At 32.6% G+C, this 22963-nt stretch overlaps 1 protein-coding gene and 1 long non-coding RNA gene across 2 annotated transcripts in view; one reads left to right on the top strand and one right to left on the bottom strand.

Moving 5' to 3' along the window:
* The window catches only part of LOC145306373 (uncharacterized), a 67701-nt gene that overhangs the window by 26488 nt on the left and 18250 nt on the right, over nt 1-22963 (top strand). The window contains exon 25 of the mRNA XM_080148467.1: nt 270-396. Coding sequence (XP_080004593.1) covers nt 270-396 — 127 coding nt within the window. The remainder of the gene's footprint in view (nt 1-269; nt 397-22963) is intronic.
* LOC145306195 (uncharacterized) lies at nt 954-2854 on the bottom strand. Its single transcript, XR_013874921.1, has 2 exons — nt 2660-2854; nt 954-2163 (listed from the first exon to the last, which is right to left on the bottom strand). It is a non-coding gene; the product is annotated as an uncharacterized LOC145306195 (long non-coding RNA).

The following is a 22963-nucleotide window of genomic DNA, read 5'->3' as shown; positions in this document are numbered from 1 at the left end:
CCATTGTCCCCTCCCTTCCTCCCTGGCTTTGCTACTTATTAACTAGCTAGCGTCTAAACCCTTAGAGGCCTCTAGGGGTCTTTCATTCTCTTGGGAGGGTGGTGATAACCTCCCCAATATAATAATAAACCTTGCCATGACCTATGTGAAGCTACAATGTTAAAGAGAACCATATCGGTTCAGTGGCTAGCGAGATCTAGCAGTACAAACAGACACACACACAGAGATCCTTATACTTTAAGTATTATTTTCATGCTTATTTTATTCAGGTTCTCCGAAGAACGAATTACGTGCAATAAATCGGGTGTTGATCATTGACTGGGCCATTCATCATGGCAATGGCACTCAGAAGATGTTCTATGATGACCCTAGAGTACTCTATATTAGTATACACAGGTATGTATCTTTATTGTAGCTAGCTATCCTTCTTGATATCTATCATAGATGTAGAAATTTTCTATGGTGATCCTATGGTATTTTATATTAGTATACACAGGTATATAAAGTCTGTTAGTTTTTTATATGTTTTGTTCATGCATTTAGTCATAACTCTGTCAAATATGCCTTTGAGATTTTTTGACCTAAGATACTGAAACAGTTTCTTTACCAGCCTATGTAATAAATTAAAATATCTCTCTGTTTCATGAAAAACTAATATTGTTCAGTATTTTAAGGTTGAAAGGGATAGTTTTAGTTATATCTTCTTGATATCTTAATATTTAAAATAGTTATATAAAATGTTCTATAATGGTCCTAGGGTACTCTATGTTAGTATACAGGAATAATTATATCTAGCTAGCTATCTATCTATCCAACTATCCTTCTTTATAAATCAATATTTATTATAAAAATAGGCCTCTCTGCCTATTAGAACATAGAATAATGTAGATTTCTTCTGATTGACGTTTAATAATTAATAATGATAGAAAATAACAGAAAAGAAAATTTTCTTCAAAAATGAGACTTTATATTTATTTAACATGTTGTTCGACAATTTCAATAATAACAATTACATAAAAACAAGGTTTATAACATCTATATGTAGCGAAGCAGTAAAAATATATAGAAGGACAAACAAACTGGAATTATAGAGAAGATGTTTAGTTGATAAATATGCAATAAAATTACGAAACCTTTGTGAAATAATAAAAAAGATATATTTAATTCGTTTTGTGCATGACCAATAGACTGACAGCCAATGTAAGTCATGCACTTGATGCTCAACAATACAGGGAATTTATACAAAAAATACAGACGTCTATCTTAAAAAGCACCAGAAAATTGCATTTTTCCTATAGGGTTACGGGTGGACTAACGGACAGACAAAGTGGATTATAGAGTGGCTTCGCTACTTACAATTAAACACAATATTACAATATAACTACAGAAAGGCTTAATTGGAATTTTTAGACTACATTGCAAATAATCTTAAATTCGTGGTTATCTTTCCCTGGTTGCAATATCATTATAAACAAAGGAGAAAAGCCTCCTGCCAGTACAACTGAATCTTAAAGCATTATAACTGAGAACAAGTGTTATGCTATTGATAAACACACAGAAGATGTAAAAGATTCGAATTCTCTCAAATCTGTTTTCAAACTGCTCACACAAATCTTCACAATCAAAATCACTTGACAAAAACAAGCCTAATATAATGACCCCAACTAAAGATATAAAACCAGTTAGTGCTGCATAGCAGCCTAATTGAACGTTAGAAAATATGTTTTGACTTAAATAGATTCTGTGTGGATTCAGGATATTGATAGGAAGAGATAAATAGCTGTCTTCACAACCACACAGTAATGCAACGATCAGTGGTAAATGGGGAAGAAGTAAGCATAAACACATGTAAATAATAGCATAATTTGTCAGATCTTTATGGAACAAGAAAAGACTTATGCAGATTAAAAATCTCAGAAAAAGTGCAGATTGTTTTAGAATTTCAGTAGAAAAATATAAAACTGTTGCAGACATAGTGGGTGTTCTTTCTTCATCACAAAAATAATGTAACTCGAAATTGCAGACTCCATAAAACAGACTGACACATGATATAATTATACTCCCTATACGCCACCAATAACTTTCCTCTTTTAGTCCATCATTGAGAAGAATAAAGATTTGTAGATTTGCTTGAAGAAAAGATTCTCCAGCCAATTCTCCAATCTATAAGAAAACAATGAGATAATATAAAAACCAGCAGCAACGCCAACAGATTCTCTTAGTGTTACTTGAGTAAGGGGGACTTTAACTCCCCCTCCCCAACTTTCTATTTAAGTTTTGAATATAAAAAGTAAAACAATGTTCTGGGGGTCATTTTTTTAGGGTCGATTTTTCGTAGGAGGGCTTAGGTATCCACCCACAAAATAGTTAAACCTTTCCAGGACCCATGAAAAGCTACACTGTACCTAGGAGAACCATATTGGTTCAGCAAGATACATTTTTACAGACACACAGAGGGACAATACATCCTGTTTTTTTTATAAAAAGATCATTGTAAGTCAGCAGATATGATGCTATTAGGGAGTCAGACATTCCACTATTTACAAATGATTATGTCAGGAATATAAATAATTTAAAACTTATGTTATGTGGTTTATCGATATGCTTTTGGAATTATTTTTGTTATGTCCAATTTTGGCAATTTTATAAATATATTTACCTTTAATCTCCATAGAAAATCTAAGGTTTCCTTCTTGGGGTTTACTATTGTGAAAAGCCCCAAGAAAGGTATTAGGGCTTGGTTGAAAATTGCTCCAAGATATTCTGAATGGCGTCCTCTGAGGTCTTTATCCATACAGGTTGACAGGATTATCAAGATTATTGGCGTACACAGTATTACAACTAGCAGATATGCCTCAGATAAAATATTAAGATCAGCAACAGGAGATATAAATGGTTTATTTAGAACTTCAAATAAGAGAAATTATCAAGAAATTTTGTCAGAAATTATAATTTATCTATCCTAAGCCGCACAGAGCATACACTACCCTTAGATGAAGCTGCAATTGAAGCAAAGTGATTCACCTCAAGACTCAACTGCCTTCCCCTGATAATACTTTTAAGAACTTTTAAATTTATGAGCTTTTTATTTTTTTTTTAAGTTTAAAAAAGGCTTGACCAGATAAAAGTGTCACACCTACAACAAAATATTCATATTTAAATAATTGGATCAATTATTTGATAAAATCCCCCCATTGAAAACGTTTAAAGAAATGTGTAGGTAACTCGATGAATCTTTAAAATTGATTAAAGGTATGGTTGTAATTTTGAAAAGAGAGGCATGCTCTATTCCTGAAGTGATAAAGTATTTCATATCTTCCTTGTTGTATACATCAATTGTAAAATATATATCAGAGGCAACATCAACTATTGGTAATAAAACATTAAAAATTATTTTGAATATCACTAATGGTATCATTCGAGTCATTGACCAGCATTCCATTGTTCTTCTTAATTCTAAAAAAATCAAATTGGTAACAAAAAGGTTTTGCAACTCAAAGAAAAGTTAATAAATTCAAAATTTATTTCTAGACATTTGCTATTTTATTCATATACTTTGAGGATTCGAGATATATTTAGGTAAAGCTTTCTATTTCTGTAAAAACAATTTCATTATATTATAATTTTTGGCCAATGCAATGTGTGTAGATAGTTTTTGAATTTAATTAGCTGAAAATAAAACTAGATCGATTGTGTAACCTACAAATTTTTCGCTATTCAAATAATGTAGACGACTTGTTAAAATTTTTGATATATTCATAGTTTTATATTGCTTGCAAAATAAAATCTAAATTCACTTTTTAAGCTCACTATGTCCGTATTATAAGAAGACAAAACTTAATGTTTATGGGAAAATACTGATATTAACTGTGATTTATAATTTAAATGAGTTTCTTTAAGTCAATGAAAATGTAGCGTCACGGTTCAGTGATTCTATGTACATACCCTAGTAGTTTTTAAATCTGACAAGTAGTGACAAAACCTTGTCTAATCTGAGTTTTGACAGGTTTTCCTCAGGTTTTAATCTGCCCGCCCCTCATCAATCAACTCTGACATTTGATTACATTTCGTCAGGTTGTAATCTGACGAAACCTGTGTTTTTGCGCAAAAAGGTACTAAAACTCAGATTACTCAGGATTTGCCGCCAAATTTTTAATCTGTCAGGGGGGATTTCAGATTATAATCTGATGAATCTGACTCAATGTGAGCAAAGTTCAGGTGATTAAGATCGTAATCTGTGATTAAATTGACCCTCAAAATTTGCCCAGTTAATCCCTTATCTGACATTTGATGACAAACAGTCATACTCTAATCTGACAATTGATGACAAACAGTCATACTATAATCTGACAATTGATGACAAACAGTCATACTCTAATCTGACATTTGATGACAAACAGTCATACTCTAATCTGACATTTGATGACAAACAGTCATACTCTAATCTGATATTTGATGACAAACAGTCATACTCCAATCTGACATTTGATGACAAACAGTCACACTCTTATCTGACATTTGATGACAAACAGTCATACTCTAATCTGACATTTGATGACAAACAGTCATACTGTAATCTGACATTTGATGACAAACAGTCATACTCTAATCTGACTTTTGATGACAAATGGTCATACTCCTAACTGACTTTTAGTGACAAACAGTCATACTCTAATCTGACATATGATGACAAACAGTCATACTCTAATCTGACATTTGCAGACAAACAGTCATACTCTAATCTGACACTTGCAGACAAATAGTCATACTCTAATCTGACATTTGATGGCAAACAGTCATACTCTTATCTGACATTTGATGACAAACAGTCATACTCTAATCTGACATTTGATGACAAACAGTCATACTCTAATCTGACTTTTATTGACAAAAAGTCATACTCTAATCTGACATTTGATGACAAACAGTCATACTCTAATCTGACATTTGATGACAAACAGTCATACTCTAATCTGACATTTGATGACAAACAGTCATACTCTAATCTGACATTTGATGACAAACAGTCACACTCTAATCTGACATTTGATGACAAATTGTCATACTCCTATCTGACTTTTAGTGACAAACAGTCATACTCTAATCTGACATTTGATGACAAACAGTCATACTCTAATCTGACATTTGATGACAAACAGTCATACTCTAATCTGACATTTGATGACAAACAGTCATACTCTAATCTGACATTTGATGACAAACAGTCACACTCTAATATGACATTTGATGACAAATTGTCATACTCCTATCTGACTTTTAGTGACAAACAGTCATACTCTAATCTGACATTTGATGACAAACAGTCATACTCTATACTGACTTTTAGTGACAAACAGTCATACTCTAAACTGACTTTTAGTGACAAACATTCATACTCTAAACTGACTTTGAGTGACAAACAGTCAGGTTAGAATATGACAGTTTGTCATTAAAATTCATACTCTAATCTGACTCATAATGATAAATAGTCATACTCTTTATAAAAATAATGATAGCAATAAAGTCTACAAAATACAATATTAATTACACAATATATATAACAACTATAAAAATAAGTGATGGTATTCTTCAAAAAATTTGGTTGTTCTAGTTGTGCAAATGGGTCAACAGAAGTGACTATCATAAAAGATTTTTTTATGGGACAATCTTTTAATTAAGTTATTCTATTGAAAATTGTCAAAACTATCTCTTTCTTGGTTTCTCATTTCTTTGTTTGTGTGTTGACTGCATCAAAAATATTTAAATGTAGTTTTATGATTTTCAAAACCACTTCAACATCAGACAAAAAAAATTATCAACAACCTGACATTGAAGTGATTCTAAAATTTTGTGGTTAATTATTTTTTGGCAATAGAAAAACTAATTAGAAATAATTACATATCATCAAATAATATCTAAAGGTATAGTTGCATGAAGTGCATTTAAAAAGTATGATGGCTAGCATAAGTAACAAAAATACCATCTAACATTTTGTATTAAAATGAATAACAATCAATTAGGCACCACCCAAATACTGTTTTTGTTAAAGCAGGACAGCCATTTATGTTGCATATATCCAAAAAATATGATTTTCAAGTCTTGATATTTTTAAAACTATATAGTAGAAAATTGAAATTATTTCAAATATATGTCCTATAAATGAACTATTAAACATAAAAAATAAGCAGTTCACAAAATTCAAGTTTAAATGCAATTAGTGCAACTACACCTTTGATGCAAAAAAATAAGGAAAAATTAAATACTATTAATTAGACATCCATGAATATTAGCTAACATTAACTAAACAATTTATTAAACTAAATAATAATAATATATATGAAATTAGAAAACTAACCAACAAAGAAAATACACCATTTTTTTGTTTGTTTTTGTAAATGTAGAAAAGATTAAGATTTACATAGTGCTATATTTTGAAGTAGTTTCTATATCTTTTTAATGCTAATCCATATTTATTTATGAAAATTTTTAAAACTTTCAGTCTGTATGTAAATTTTTTATGTCCCTATGACTGTCTCATGTCTGCCTATATAAGTATGTCTTTATATCTGCCTGTCCATCATAGCTGACCCTCTGGCTGTCTTATGTCCGCCTATGTATGTCTGTCTTTCTGTCAGTCTGTACATCTGTCTAAATATATGAATGTCACTCTGTCTGTCCTTCTGTCAATGGTCTGGTTGTCTATCAATCTGTCTTTCCCCTTTCTGTAAATCTGTTAGCTCATCTGGCTGCCAGTCTGTATCTCTGCCTGTTTGTCTGTCAATATGTCTATGTATATGTTTTTCTGTCCATATGTCTGTTTGTCTGTATATCTTTCTGTCCATCTATAACTATCCTTCTGTCTTGTTTTTCTGTATTTATAACTTTTTTTAAATTGAAATTTATTTTATACTTTCAGTCTGTATGTTCACTTTTTCTGTCCCTTTTTCTGTCTCTACATCTGTCTGTTTGTTAATATGTCTGTCTGTCTGACCATATGTATGTCAGTATGTCTGTCTGTCTTACCAGCTATCTGACCATATGGATGTCAGTCACTCTGTTTGTCTTACCAGCTATCTGACCATATGCATGTCAGTCAGTCTGTTTGTCTTACCATCTGTCTGACCATATATGTAAGTCTGTCTATTTCTTCATATGTCTGACTGTCTGTCTTAAAACCTGTCTGACTTAAAACCTGTCTGTCTATTTGATCCTTTTGTATGGCTGTCTGTCTATTTGTGGATCTATCTGTCCAGGATCAGACGATAGATGATAAAGGGAGAAATAGGTTGTGCTAAAAATCCGTAAAGGTGAGAGTACTAAGGTTAAAAAATAGTAGTAGAAAACCGATAATATTTACTAAATATATGTATTTCTTATTGAAAAGAACTATAGACAATTTTTTTTTAAAGTTAACATAAATTTTTATCATTCTACTACTGTTTTTTACTTAAAACTACTCACAATCTTTACAGATTTTTAGCGCAACCTACTCTTTCCTTCATGTAAACACCTCAGTTACAACTGAACAATAACCCCTTTTATAGGTTAGTATTGTAGCAAATAGGTTTTGATACTGATACATTTTTACACTAGGATGTGTAGCGAGGATCTCAAAAACTGCCTAACAGATATGGTTCCACTTTGCAGTTAATAGTTTTAGGTCTAGGGAAGAATTTTAAATATTTGGGAGGAGAGAATCTCCCAACTTTAGATAAAAAAAGAGCCCACTCCCCCCCCCCCCCCCCCAAAAAAAAAGAAAAAGAATATTTTAGAGTCTTCTAAGGATTTTTACTAGTTCTAATATTAAAGTAAAAGGATCTCTAACTATGTATCTTTCAGTCTGTTTGTTAAAGTGTAGATTCTCAGAGGTCCTGGAAGTGTTTATAACTAATTTGGGGGAGGGTACAAACACCATCCCAAGAGAAATGCTCATCTAAAACAAGGATGACAATATCCTTAAAAGCGAAGCACTGAAACGGTCGGACAAACGGACATTAACACTTATATAGTGTCTAAACTGAATTATCAGAATATAAAAGTATAAGAGTCGAAGCAAAATTGTAAGTAAATTTGTTGAAAAACTTCTTGATACAGGATAATGTTTATTGAGTTTATGGACATACTTACATTTTTAGGATTTGATTATAGAGTTGCTTTGCTTAAAATATTGTTCTTTTTTGTCCCAGGAATCAATATACCAAAAATCAGATCAAACGGATAATTATATCACATAAAAATTTGCTGTTAAAAAATTAGAAAAATCAACATGTTTAAAATGGACGTACGGACATTCTGGTAATGATTATAGAGTTGCTGCGCTTTCTAAATCGTACCTAACTACTACAGGAATCATCATGCAAAGTTTGAAATCGATAGGACAATTCTAACATGCCTAAATTAACGAATAAAAGTTATCTATCTCGGACGGACCGACCGACTCTAATTATAGAAAAGCTTCGCTTTTAAAAATAACTCCTCCCCCCCCCTCAATTTTTTTTTAAAAACTATAACTAAAAGTGGTAGGGTTGACTTCCCGCTGGCCTCTAGTGGCGTAGCTTCTAGTATATTGTTATTGCAGAAAGACAGAATAATTTAACTAGTATTGATCCAATACTGTATCCTTTGATTTTTCGAATTTTAATGTATTTTTTCAGGGATAAGACAATGGCATAAAAATTGATGCACATAAATCCCAAATGATGATACACAAAATTACTCCTTCTGTAGATTATAATTATTGGTTAAAACATTAGGACACTCGAACAATAAACCAACCAATTACTAATTAATAAAAGTCCCCAAATTAAGTTGTTGTGCCGATGAATGAGAATAGTTATTTCTTTCATCGTATTATAAACGGCTTTCCGCGGATATAGAATGTACAATTATAAGATTAAAACCAGTTTTTTAGCCCTGAGGTGCCGAAGGCACGGGCTAAAAAAACTGGTTTTAATCTTATGATTGTACATTTTTATATTCGTAGAAAGCTGGATATAATACGATGCTAGACATAGTTTTTTTCGTATGGATGAGAACCGGTTCCTATCCACCGGATTCGAATAAATACGAGAAAACGTTATTAAAAACCTTTGGGGACTAGTGTAATAAACAGTTAAATGTCCCCCTCCTACCCTCGTATGCATCTCATAAAGTTTTAACAGGAATTCAAGGGATAGGTCAATGACAATACATTTATTCATTTTCCCAATGATGATAAACAAGATAAACTACCGTAAAATTAATTTATTGGTTAAAAAGTTTTAAATGTACTAGTTTAGAAAAAAAAATCCAAATTCAAGTGTTTGAGCCAACGGTAGAATACTTTGGGTACCAGCATAATTTAAAGCCCAATGTCCCCTCCCTCCTTATAACAATTATACTAAAATTTTGTAGTACGATTTCTTATTCATTCCCTCAACACTTTGGGTACTTTTATTTATGATTAGTCAATTAAAATACTAGCAGTGTCCAAACGTTTCAACCCTACTTTAGAATAAAATTATTGGTTGAAAAATTTAGTCTTTGCTAGTTAAGGAAAAAAAAATTCAAGTGTCTGAGTCAACAAAAATAACTTTGGGTACCAGCATAATTTTTAGCCCAATGTCCCCTCCCTCATTGTTACAACAATATCAAAATTTCATAGCACAATTTCTATTCGTTTCCTCAATACTTTTATTAAACTTTGATTAGCCAAGTAATATACTAGCAGTGTCCAAATGTTTTAACCAATAACTATATAATATAGAAGGGGTATATTAATGTATCATCCATTGTCCTATCCCTTAATACATATATTTACAGATGACCTCGTATAAAAAAGGTCACTTTAAATGTTTAGAAGTTTCTTGAAAATAGGTTGATTCTAAGCTGTGAGGGATTATTTATAGTATTAATTATAGACAGTTTACCAAGGATATTTGTTTAGCTTCGCTTCTACAAGTAAGAGCATCCTTTAAAACTCAGCCCCTCCCCTTTTTTTAAAATTATAAAATCTTTTTTTCCCCTGAACATTAAAAAAGGACTTTTTTTCTTATTTTTGTTGTGTGTGTTTTATAAAACTTATCATTTATGTATGGACATGCATACCCCAATTCTATTGAAGCTTCGTTTTTAACGAGAAAACAAGGATGGTAACATACAAAAAGCGAAGCTTCAAAGTGACAGGACAAACGAACATTACCACTTGTGGAGATCTAGAATAAAATTGAATGTAGATCCATAGGATTATACTATGGACAGCTGAACAAACCTCAATTATACAAAAGCTTTGCTTTAAAAAAAAACCAGTAATAATAGCCAGGGATCTAAAGGGATAAGACAATGGTACATAAATTGATGTATATCACCAATGATGATACACAAAATTACCCCTTCTATAGATTAGAATTACAATTAGATTACAATGAAAATCTATAAAAGTCCCCAAAGCTGTTAAGTTAAGGAATAAAAAAAACGTTATTGTTAAACGTTGGGGATTAGCACAATGTCCCCTCCCTCACTAAATAGTAGAGTATCTTTGCATTAATAAAAATTTTATAAAGGAAGCTTTTCTGTAATTCAGGACCGTGCGTCCAAACTTCCATAATGGATAGCTCTTTAGGTTAGTTTAGTCATGATATAATTGTCCTATCGATTTAAACTTTTCTCCTTACGATTTCAATGATTAATGTCGTCGACTATATAGCTCTTAAAATGATACTCTTGGCTGACATATTATCGACAATCTATTTGCCAGGGATATGAGAGATTCAATTTAAATTCCTTTTCCACAAACTAAATATTATTACTTTATGTTTATCCAGGGATCATAGGGGATAAGACAATGGACGGTATATTATGATATTAGAGGGAAATTTAGACTGTCAATTACACAAATAATCAAAGTTTTAAAATCACGTTTATCTATTCGTTGGATTAAAACTTTAGGTACTTTTATTTGATTTTGATTGGTTAGTTCTTTAAAAGCTTCAAATGTTTCAACTAAAAGTTAATCTTCAGAAATGGTAATTTTGTTTATCAATTAATTGTGTTCGTCTTATCCCTTAAGATCCCTGACAAAGTTACCCCTTCAGTAGATTAAAATTATTGATAGAGAATATTTTTCTTGTTAAATGCGTACTTTGCTCTTAGTTTGATTATATATGTTTTAGGTATATGCATATTAAGAAACAAACTTATTTTCTTCTCTTTCAATTACTTTAAACTATAAAATATACCAGCGGTTGCGCCCCTAACATTTAGGAGCTAGGGAAGGGAATAAAATTGTATAAAACCATCGCAGGACTAATATAAAGCTCTCCAAAAATAGATAACTCGATGGGTTGATAGCCCTAGAAGTCTTAAGCTACGGATAAAAAAAGCATTACTTCTTTATATAATAGGTTACGTCCCCAAAAGGGGGAGGGTGTAGTCCCAAATAGGACCTATGAGAAGCTACACTTTAAAGGAAAATCATATCAGTGAAGTGGTTTGGGAGATCCTTCGGTGCACAAAGACAGACACATAGACATCTTGTTACCTTTACATGACATAATCAAACTTGTTGCTAATATATATTCTTATTGCAAGTTTAAATTTTAGTTTTTAGAATGTTTGTCTCTGCAGAAATAATTACAATAAATGCTTTTTATCAAATGGTCACAAATAATGTGAAAACCTAGTCTAATATTAAAACAGCTAATTATAACAAAACTTGTTATTAAAACATAATCAAAAATACTTAACTTAGATTATGGTTATTAATATGGGAGCTGACACATTTACTGCAGATACTCTAAACTAACCTTTATATTTTATTTGTTTAGGGATGGTAATAAATCTGCTTACGGGATAAGACAATAGACGATATATTGATTTACATACCCAATGATGATAATAAAATTAACCCATGACCTAATGATTTTAGACTATTTTTAATTAAATCAATATGGCTATTTCAATTTGCCTAAAAATTATCAGAGTAAAATGTTACAGTTGAAAGGGCCTACCTTCAATCTAGAAAAGGTTTGATTTAAAATTAAGATTTGTGACTTTATCTAATTTACTCTAAAACTTTTCAAAATAGTTTATGTTTAAGGAAGGGGAAAGACAATGGCATATAAATCATTTTCCAGTATGACTTCAATACCAATTAATATCCAGTGGATTAGACCCGGTTTTCAGCCATACTTAAAAATCATGTATCATATCGTATTTTATCCAGTTTTCTACGAATATGAAAATATGCAATCATAATATTAAAACCAGTTTTGTTAGACCGCGCCTTCGGCATCTAAAAGCTAGTTTTAATAATATAATTGTACATTTGTATACCCGTAGAAAGCTATTTATAATACGATGCGATAAATAACTATTATTGCTTTACATATTTACTATAGATTCAAGTAATTTTGAGTACATTTTGTGGCCTTAAAATTACATAAGATATATTATATTATTACGGCGGATACGTGATTAAAAGTATTAATAAAATCATGATTTACATTTCTGCGTTCAAATGCATTGTAGAACCAGTCTTAATTCTTTTATAATACCAGGTTCCTATCACCCCCCCCCCCCTTCTCCATGGTTACGAATTTAATCTGGTAATGCTCCTCCCATTTTCTCATAACTATACCTTTATTTACGTTATTAAATGTTTGGGTTGGCATTATATTATAATATAAATAAAATTTCAACAAAAGTAATAAAATTCTAACCTTAGGATTCTTTCAGATATATAGAGCTTTGCTTTCTTTTTAGTTTGTATGTTTATTATCATTTTTGATCTTTGGTGAAATGGTGATTTATGATTTAGCATTAAAAACCCCGACATTTAATATTCAAAGATTAAATACATCATATTGATCATACAATGTCGAGATTATTATTGCTAAAATATCTTTCATGTAACTGCAAAATAAATCAATTAACATCTTTGTTATAACATATCTGTTTAAATTAACTTTTATTTTAAACAAAACACATATCACATTCTTCGAAGTTCACGCTATGCAGGTCACGCCATTACTAGCCGCTAGCGTCATATGCCTCCCTTTTTACATTCCCTATCCCCATTTAAAATCAAAGGTAATACATAAAACAGAGAGAAATTCAACTATTATCAGGGATCTAAAGGGATAAGATATTTATCGCATCGTATTATAGACAGCTTTCCGCGGTTATTTAGAATGAAAAAAATATACAAATAAAACCAGTTTTGTGGGCCCTGGGGTGCCTAAGGCCCGTGCTAAAAAATTTAACATTAATTTTATGATTTTTATTAAAATAATTGTGGAAATTTGCCTGTAATACGAAGCTAAACATGAATTTTCAGTATTGCTTAGAGCCGGTTCTAATCCAGCGGATATAAATCGGTTTGGAAGCCATACTGGAATAGATATTTATTGCATCGTATTATACACAGATTTCCGCGGTTATTTAGAATAAAAAATTATACACTTTTGTTGGCCCTGAGGTGCCTAAGGCCCGTGCTAAAAATACAACATTAATTTTATGATTTTTTTAATAATCGTGGAAATTTGACTGTAATAGAAAGCTAAACATTATTTTTCAGTATTGCTTAGAGCCGGTTCTAATCCAGCAGATATAGAAGTCATACTGGAATAGATATTTATCGCATCGTATTATAGACAGCTGTCCGCGTATATTAAAATGGAAAATTATAAGATTAAAACCAGTTTTGTGGGCCCTGAAGGGCTGAAGGCCTATGCAAAAAAACTGACATTATTCTTTTATTTTATTAATTGTGGGAAAATGTCTGTAATACAATGCTATACTTTTTCAGTATGGCTTAGTACCGATTCTTACCCAGCGGGTAAAGATTGGTTTGGAAGCCATAAGGAATAGTTATTATCGCATCGTATTATAGACAGCTGTCCGCGGATATAAAAATGAAAAATTATGAAATTGAAACCAGTTTTTTAGTCCCAGGCTTACAAAACTGGTACTAATTATATGGTTTTTATTTTAATGTTCGTGGAAAATTATTTAAATTTGATGCTATTCATAATTTTTTATTATGGCTGAGAACCGGTTTTGATCAAGTGGATATTAATCGGTTTAGAATACTGGAAAATTAATTAAAAAATAATTCAAATGCTATTCATGACTTTTTCAGTATGGCTTAGAATCGGTTCTAATCCAGCAGATATAAATTGGTTCAGAAGCCATATGGAATAGTTATTTATTGCATCGTATTATAGACAGCTGTCCGCGGGTATAAAAATGAAAAATTATGAATTTAAAACCAGTTTTTTAGGCCCAGGCTAACAAAACTGGTACTAATTTTATAGTTTTTATTTAAATGTTCGTTGGAAAATTATTTCAATTTGATGCTATACATGACTTTTTCAGTATGGCTTAGAACCGGTTCTTATCCAGCGGATATAAATCCGTTTAGAAGCCAAACTGGAATAGTTATTTAGTGCATCGTATTATAGACAGCTGTCCGCGGATATTAAAATAGAAAATCATAAGATTAAAACCAGTTTTGTGGGCCCTGAAGGGCCTTAGGCCTGTGCTAAAAAAACTGACATTATTCTTTATGATTTTTACTTTAGTAATCATGGGAAAATGTCTGTAATACAAGGCTACACTTGACTTTTTCAGTATGGCTTAGAACTGGTTCTTATCCAGCAGATATAAATCAGTTTGAAAGCCATACTGGAATAGTTATTTAGCGCATCGAATTTTAAACAGCTATCTGCGGACATTAAAATGGAAAATTATAAGATTAAAACCAGTTTTGTGGGCTTTGGAAGCCATATCGTATAGTTATCATTTATCGCATCGTATTATAGACAGCTGTCCACGGATATTTAAATGGAAAATTATAAGATTAAAACCAGTTTTGTGGGCTCCGAAGGGCCGAAGGCCTGTGCTAAAAAACTGACATTATTCTTTATGATTTTGATTTTAGTAATCATGGGAAATTGGGTGTAATACGCTGCTATACATGACTTTTTCAGTATGGCTTAGAACCAGTTCTTTTCCAGCGCGGCGGATATAAATCAGTTTGAAAGCCATACTGGAATAGTTATTTAGCGCATCAAATTTTATACAGCTATCCGCGGACATTAAAATGGAAAATTAGGGGGCCTAAGGCTCATGCTTAAAAAACAGAACATTAATTTGTCTTTAATACGATGCTATATATGATTTTTAAGTATTGCTTAGAACCGGTTCCAATCCATCGGATATTAATCAGTTTGGAAACCATACTGGAATAGTTATTTCTAGCATCGTATTATAGTTAAATATGGGATCGTATTTTAGACAGCTTTCATTTAACCCTTAACGGTTGGGGGGGTAGGGGGGCGGGCGTTGAACGCTCCCCCCCCCCCTCCGGTTTTTCTATCTCATATTCTGTGTGTGAAAGATAAAGAGCCCAAACTGCGTGACTTTTTAAGTATGGGTATGACTCATAACTGAGATTTTGAATTTTTTTAATATCTCCATCCTGACGGGAACTGAAATTTTTTTATATATTTCTAATATTAAATTTACATAAATTTAAACATTTTCTGTAAAAAATTGTTCTTCTAGCTTCAAAAATAAGAAAATTACAGTCGTTTGGAATTTTTAAGTAAAAAATTACCTAAAAACAAAGGTTCTTAAATAAAAAAGTAAAGGTAGCGAAAATTGACTTTAACTTATTTAAGATCGGAAATTCATTATCAATCAGAGGACTTGCACAAAAATCTTTAGCCCTCTAAATCTAATAGGAACTGAGATAATAATTTTTAAGATTTCACATGAAAGCGAGTTTTCCCCATTTTCAGGCCATAAGGGGTAGAGTGAAATGGCCACAAACCGGTTAGAAAAAATCCAAATCAATTCAGAAATATTTTACCCAAGACCGTTCATCGCTGCTTCCTTCCCCTCTTTATTAAGCAACTTTATTAAAAGCAAAGCTTTTCTATAATTTGGGTAAGGCTGTCTGTTCCAAACTTAAGATTATGATTTCTCTAATAGTTAGGTACAATTTAGAAAGCGTAGCAACTCTATAATTGTTACCAGAATGTCTGTACGTCCATTTAAAACATAATAATTTTTATCTTTTTTAACAAAAAAATTTTCTGTAATTAAATTATCCAATTGATCTGATTTTTGGAATGCTAATTCTAAGGACAACAAAGTACAATGTTGTAAGAAATGCATTTCTATAACCAAGTTTTAAAAAGGACAGACAGATGGACAGACAGACAAAAAGACAAAAAGACAGACGGACATACAGATGGACAGACAGATGGACAGACAGACAGACAAATAAACTGACAGACAGACAGACGGACAGATAGACGGACAGACAGACGGACAGATAGACAGACAGACGGACAGACAGAAGGAAAGACAGATAAACAGACAGACAGACAGATGGACAGACAACTAGACAATGCTGAGCATGAATGACAGACAGGCGGATAAACAATGAACAGACTAGATGTACATATTGTCATATGAATTATCAACTGGTGGATAAAATGTATTATAGAGTAGCTTCTCTATAAATTAATCAATGAATACCTTCATTGCTATAAATGAAAGACAATAGCTAAATTAAAGACACATAGCTAAAAATCTTGGTCAAACAAACTGACAAATTACTCTTTTAAGTAGCAAGGCTTTTGTATAACTCACTTTATTTGTTCGTTTGCCTGTCAGTTATTAAGTCATATGTAACAGTCACTATTGGAACACTGTGATTTTTTTATGCTATCATTTAAGATAGACCTGTACCCCTCTAGTCTAAACATTTTATTTCCATCTGTCTGTAACTCATGCATTAAAAGTTAAAATTATTTTAAAGGTTTCTTTGACTTTGAAAAATAAGTTTTAAAGTGTATGTTTAGTAGTTTAGATGTCATAACAAAGAAAAGAAATAGAATATGTAATAGTTATTTCTTGCATCATATTATAAACAACTTTCTCCTGATAAAAAATGTACATGGTGTTTAAAGAGAAACATCTTTTTAAAAATATTAATTATGCATTGAAAATAAAACAATTATATGAAATGCTTTATATATTTGGAAAACCTCTTCTGGGACATATATGTATCAAATATTTAAAATTATTCTTTTTAAAACATCATATCATTAAAGTTAAAATTTGTGTGTTTGTTATGTAAGATATCTTAAACAGATTTCTAACAGTAATTTGATTTTTGCCCAAACTCTACAAGTAATGTGCCTAACAAAGCTGCAGTCTTTTTTAACATCTCTTGCATAGACGTCCAAGGGGGGGGGGGTAATGGGGCGATTACCCCCCCAAACGAATTTGGGGGTGCCGTAATTTTTTTAATTTAACCCCCCTCCCAAAATAAAAAATCTCTAACATAAAATTTTTTTGCGCGTTTTGAGTGCATTTTTAATACTAAATATTTAAGAAAATTTAAATTACCCCCCCAAAAAATTTTACCCCGGGGGTCAATTTAGGGGGGGGGGGTAAACAAAATTTACCGCTTCCAACAGATTTTAAGGGAGGTAATTACCCCCCCCCAAGCAAAATTTACCCCCCCCCAAAACGAATTACCCCCCCATACAAAAAAAAGCTTGGACGCCCCTGTTAGGTAGTTTTATCAACTCTGACTCTATGTCACCAAATGTCATATATGAATTCTAGTAACAATGTGTCAGATTAGGTAATTTCCCCAACTGTGACTCTATGTCACTAAATGTCATATATGAATTCTGGTAACAATGTGTCAGATTAGGTAATTTTCCCAATTCTGACTCTATGTCAATACATGTCAAATATGACTTTTGGTAACAATGTGTCAGATTAGGTAGTTTTATCAATTCTGACTCTATGTTACTAAATGTCATATATGATTTTTGGTAACAATGTGTCAGATTAGGTAGTTTTATCAACTCTGACTCTATGTCACTAAATGTCATATATGAATTCTGGTAACAATTTGTCAGATTAGGTAATTGCCCCAACACTGACTCTATATCACTAAATGTCATATATGACTTTTGTTAACCCTTACAGATTGGGGGGGGGGGTCATATTGACCCCCCCCTCTGTTTTTTCAATGTCATTTTTTTTGTAGGTAAGATAAAGAGTTGTGACTTCATGACTTTTTAAGTTTAGTAATTATACGTCGGCAAGAGTTGATCTTATAAGGATATCTGGTCTGTGTCAGTCGTGGCGTCCGGTCAAAGTCGGTTAGGTGGAACCAAATTTAGAAAAAATTCTAAATAAATCTTAATTTCTACATTATGACTTTTGTTTATAAGGTAGAAACCTAACATTTTTTTGGTGAATACTTAGATATCAATGACCTTCTGAGAAAAGTGGTGTTATGACCGTTTGACCGCTCCCTGACCGACTTTATGACCGATTTTTGTCCAGCTTTTACTACAGACATATATCATGAATATCGTGGCTTCTATTACAGCTAGAGGCCTAAAATTTATTTTGGTAAATCCTTGAGCAACAGTAAACAGATAAAATATTAATTGGCACCGCCAACCGCCGTTTTACCGCCGTAACCGCCGAAAATGGCGGTTTCCGTTATTTGCCGTTTTTCGGCGATGATCTGAAAAAGTAATTTTTTTGTTATGAAAAATAAAAAATTTGTCAATATGACCCCCCCCCCCCCCCCCCAATCTATTAAGGTGGGAATAGGGGCCCGATCTGTAAGGGTTAACAATGCATCAGATTAGGTAATTTCCCCAACTCTGACTCTATGACACTAAATGTCATATATGACATTTGTTAACAATGTGTCAGATATGGTAATTGCCCCAACTCTGACTCTATATCAGTAAATGTCATATATGATTTTTGGTATTAATGTGTTAGATTAGGTAGTTGCAATTATCAATGTGTCAGATATGGTAATTTCCCCAACTCTGACTCTATGTCACTAAATGTCATATATGATTTTTGGTAACAATGTGTCAGATTAGGTAAATTTCTCAATTCTGACTCTATGTCACTAAATGTCATATATGAATTCTGATAACAATGTGTCAGATTAGGTAATTTCCCCAACTCTGACTCTATGTCACTAAATGTCAGAGTATAATTTCTACTCACAATAATCGCATCCTTGGCGGTTCCAAAATACCCACAATTGAAGGATGCAACTGTAGACAACCCCAAACATGCCCATTGGATGGTAAATGCAAAACTTCAAACATGGTCTGTGACACTAGATTCAGACCAGAGCCAACATCAATATATTGGCCTAACCTCTGCAACTTTCAAGCAAAGATATAGTAGGCACAAATCCTCTTTCTCACGAGAAACAGCTTGCACAAAGCTATCTGATTTCATCAAAACACACAAAAATACACACTTAAAAACACAAACTATAAAATTGATTGGTCAATTGAAAAACTAGCAAACACTTACAATCAAAATTCAAAAAAATGCAATCTTTGTTTGACAGAAAGCTTCAAAATAATGAAAGATTTCAAATCTAACATACAAACTTTAAACACAAGAAATGAAATCCTCAGCAAGTGTCCACACAGAGAAAAGTTCCTTCTTTCAAAGTGCATGACATGAAACATATTCATAGCAGTATTTTTTTTTTATAATATGTATTAATTTGTAAAACTGCAAATGATAAAATATGACCTAATTTTTCTCTTTAAAGATTCTCTTTAAACACCTCCCCCTTTTTATATAAAGATGCTAATTCCCCCCCAACCCCAAGAGGATATAAGTAGTAAAAAACCCCGCAGGGGGTACAATTTTCTAACACTTCTTTCTTATTTAGTCTTTTAAAAGGATTCAAAATGCAAGGACATATATTTTTTTAACTCTTATTTTATACATCTTAATTGAACTGATGATCTATTTTTATAGTGAAACATATGTATTCCAGCAATAAAAAGTTAAAGAAATAAACTGTGTTTATACATATAATGATATATGATTTTTAGAAATAATGAGTCAGATTAGGTAGTTTTCTCAACTCTGACTCTATTTCACTAAATGTCATATATAATTTTTGGTAACAATGTGTCAGATTAGGTAATTTCCCCAACTCTGACTCTTTGTCACTAAATGTCATATATGAATTCTAGAGGAACAATGTGTCAGATTAGGTATTTCCCCAACTCTGACTCTATGTCACTAAATGTCATATATGAATTCTAATAACAATGTGTCAGATTAGTCAATTTTCTTAACTCTGACTCTATGTCACTAAATGTCATATATGACTTTTGGTAACAATGTGTCAGATTAGTCAATTTTCTTAACTCTGACTCTATGTCCCTAAATTTCATATATGAATTCTGGTAACAATGTGTCAGATTAGGTAATTTCCCCAACTCTGACTCTATGTCACTAAATGTCATATATGACTTTTGGTAACAATGTGTCAGATATGGTGATTGCCCCAACTCTGACTCTATGTCACTAAATGTCATATATGAATTCTGATAACAATGTGTCAGATTAGGTAATTTCCCCAACTCTGGTTCTATCTCACTAAATGTCATATATGACTTTTGGTAACAATGTGTCAGATTGTGTAGTTTCTCAACTCTGACTTTATGTCAATACATGTCATACATGACTTTTGCAAACAATGTGTCAGGTAAAGTAAATTCCTCAACTTTGACTTTTGGTAACAATGTGTCAGATATGGTAATTGCCCCAACTCTGACTCTATGTCACTAAATGTCATATATGATTTATGGTAACAATGTGTCAGATTAGGTAGTTTTCTCAACTCTGACCCTAAATCACTAAATGTCATATATGACTTTTGGTAACAATGTGTCAGATATGGTAATTTCCCCAACTCTGACTCTATGTCACTAAATGTCATATATGACTTTTGGCAATAATGTGTCAGATTAGGTAATTTCCCCAACTCTGACTCTATGTCACTAAATATCATATATGACTTTTAGTGATATTGTGTCAGATTAGGTAATTTCCCCAACTCTGACTCTATGTCACTAAATGTCATATATGACTTTTAGTGATATTGTGTCAGATTAGGTAATTTTCTCAACTCTGACTCTATTTCACTAAATGTCATATATGACTTTTGGCAATAATGTGTCAGATTAGGTAATTTCCCCAACTCTGACTCTATTTCACTAAATGTCATATATGACTTTTAGTGATATTGTGTCAGATTAGGTAATTTTCTCAACTCTGACTCTATTTCACTAAATGTCATATATGACTTTTGGCAATAATGTGTCAGATTAGGTAATTTCCCTAACTCTGACTCTATGTCACTAAATGTCATATATTTCTCTTCCTCTATTTAACAATTTTTTGTTCTAACTAAGTTTCTATTCGTATCTTTAGCCCTCGACTTTTTGTAAGCACTTAATTTCTATATCAAAAAAATAATAAAACAGCATTTCTTTAACCTCAAATCTCAACGAGTAGGTTCCGTAGGAACCGACATACATACCTATGTATAGAGTAGCTTTAGCATAGTTTGTTTCTTATCCATTTTATTCATTCTACATTTTATATTTTGACTTTAACTTCTTCTATTATATTATATATTTTTTATCAAGCAACTAACGAATCGCGCAACCTCTACCTCTATTTTATCTAATAAAAAATAACAAAGTTTTTTCATAATTTTGACCAAAAATATATTTATTTATTCAAATTTAGATATCGAAAATTTTGTTTAATATATGACTATCGCTGACTGGACTGGTTAAGCTCATGTAGTGGGCATAGCCATCTACTCGTCGTAGTCGCTGGAGTCGCCGATGTCGTCGGGTTCCTGTTGGAGGAGCTCCTCCACAAGGTCCTGCTGGACGGTGACCAGGCGGTCCATGGCGGCGATGGAATCCATGTTGGCCTGGAAGGAGCGGGCGTACGTGGGCATTACTGATATTAACCTCACGACTAACCCATAGTTGGAATACATCATGCGGAGGATCTCCTCATCGATGGCGTCGTTGCGGAATCTCCGCCACATCAACATGTCGCCCTCGTGCACAACGCCCAACAACCTCCTCTTGACCATAAACCAGAGGTCCAGACAGCGCCTGTCTACCCCAGGAAACGGGAGTAGATCAGGCACTGCCGCGAGGTTCAGCAGCTGCTGGACGCCGTGCACGGGTACAGGATCATCGACATCATCGCTAGAATTTAACATAGCGATGAGCTCCTGCACCTGGTCATGGAGGGGAACATCTTCCTCACCTCCAGCCTCCTCCGGAACTTCCGGCGCCCCGTCTGGTAGAGCACCTTGGCCTTGTCCTACTTCCTCTTCTTGATCTGACATCTTGGAGACAATTGAAATTTGACCTTAACTACCCCATATTTATACCCCCCTTGTGTTTTAATACCATGCATTATGCAATCTTAATTTAACTTATTAATTAGTAAATAACTTTCCCCACTTCCGATTTCCCGCGTATTTCCCCTATGCTTTACAACCAATTGTCTCCCTCCCACCCCTTTTTCCTTTTTCCTTTATTTTACTGTGCTTTACCGGAAAACCACTCATCCCCCCACCCCCTACTTTTTCTCCCCCCCTAGCATATACCAAACAATAAGCGCCGCTCTGTCTGTCTGGCTGGTAGCCACGACCGCGCACAAACCATTCACCACGCCCCATTTTATCCCCCCCGTTTTTCTCCCCTCCTCCCCCATACCTGTTTAATTCCTCGACCCATCTCCCTTATTCTATCTAGACTCTCACTTCATCTACTTACATTTCTTATCCTTACTTTTTTTTATGCTAATACTAAATTAATCCATAGCAAAATATTAATTAACAGACATCCTATTACTTTGTACATCTTTCAAATAAAAACAAAAGTTCATAGCAAGATACCTAGGATTTATTAAAAAAACAAATCAATGCATTTATGGTAAATTATTTTTAAAAAAAATTATATTTAGCTACTTTTTTTTCAAAAAACTAAACTGTATTATTTATTTCTCACTTTGCAGATTTTTTTCGGTCGCCTCACTGTTGTTTTTTGTGGACGTCTTGCGGATAATT

This window comes from Acartia tonsa, chromosome 14 (genome assembly GCF_053477335.1).
Source record: "Acartia tonsa isolate MP-2025a chromosome 14, ASM5347733v1, whole genome shotgun sequence".
NCBI lineage: Eukaryota > Metazoa > Arthropoda > Copepoda > Calanoida > Acartiidae > Acartia > Acartia tonsa.
The sequence above is the reverse complement of the archived record's forward strand: the minus strand, read 5'-3'. Positions and strand labels throughout refer to the sequence as shown.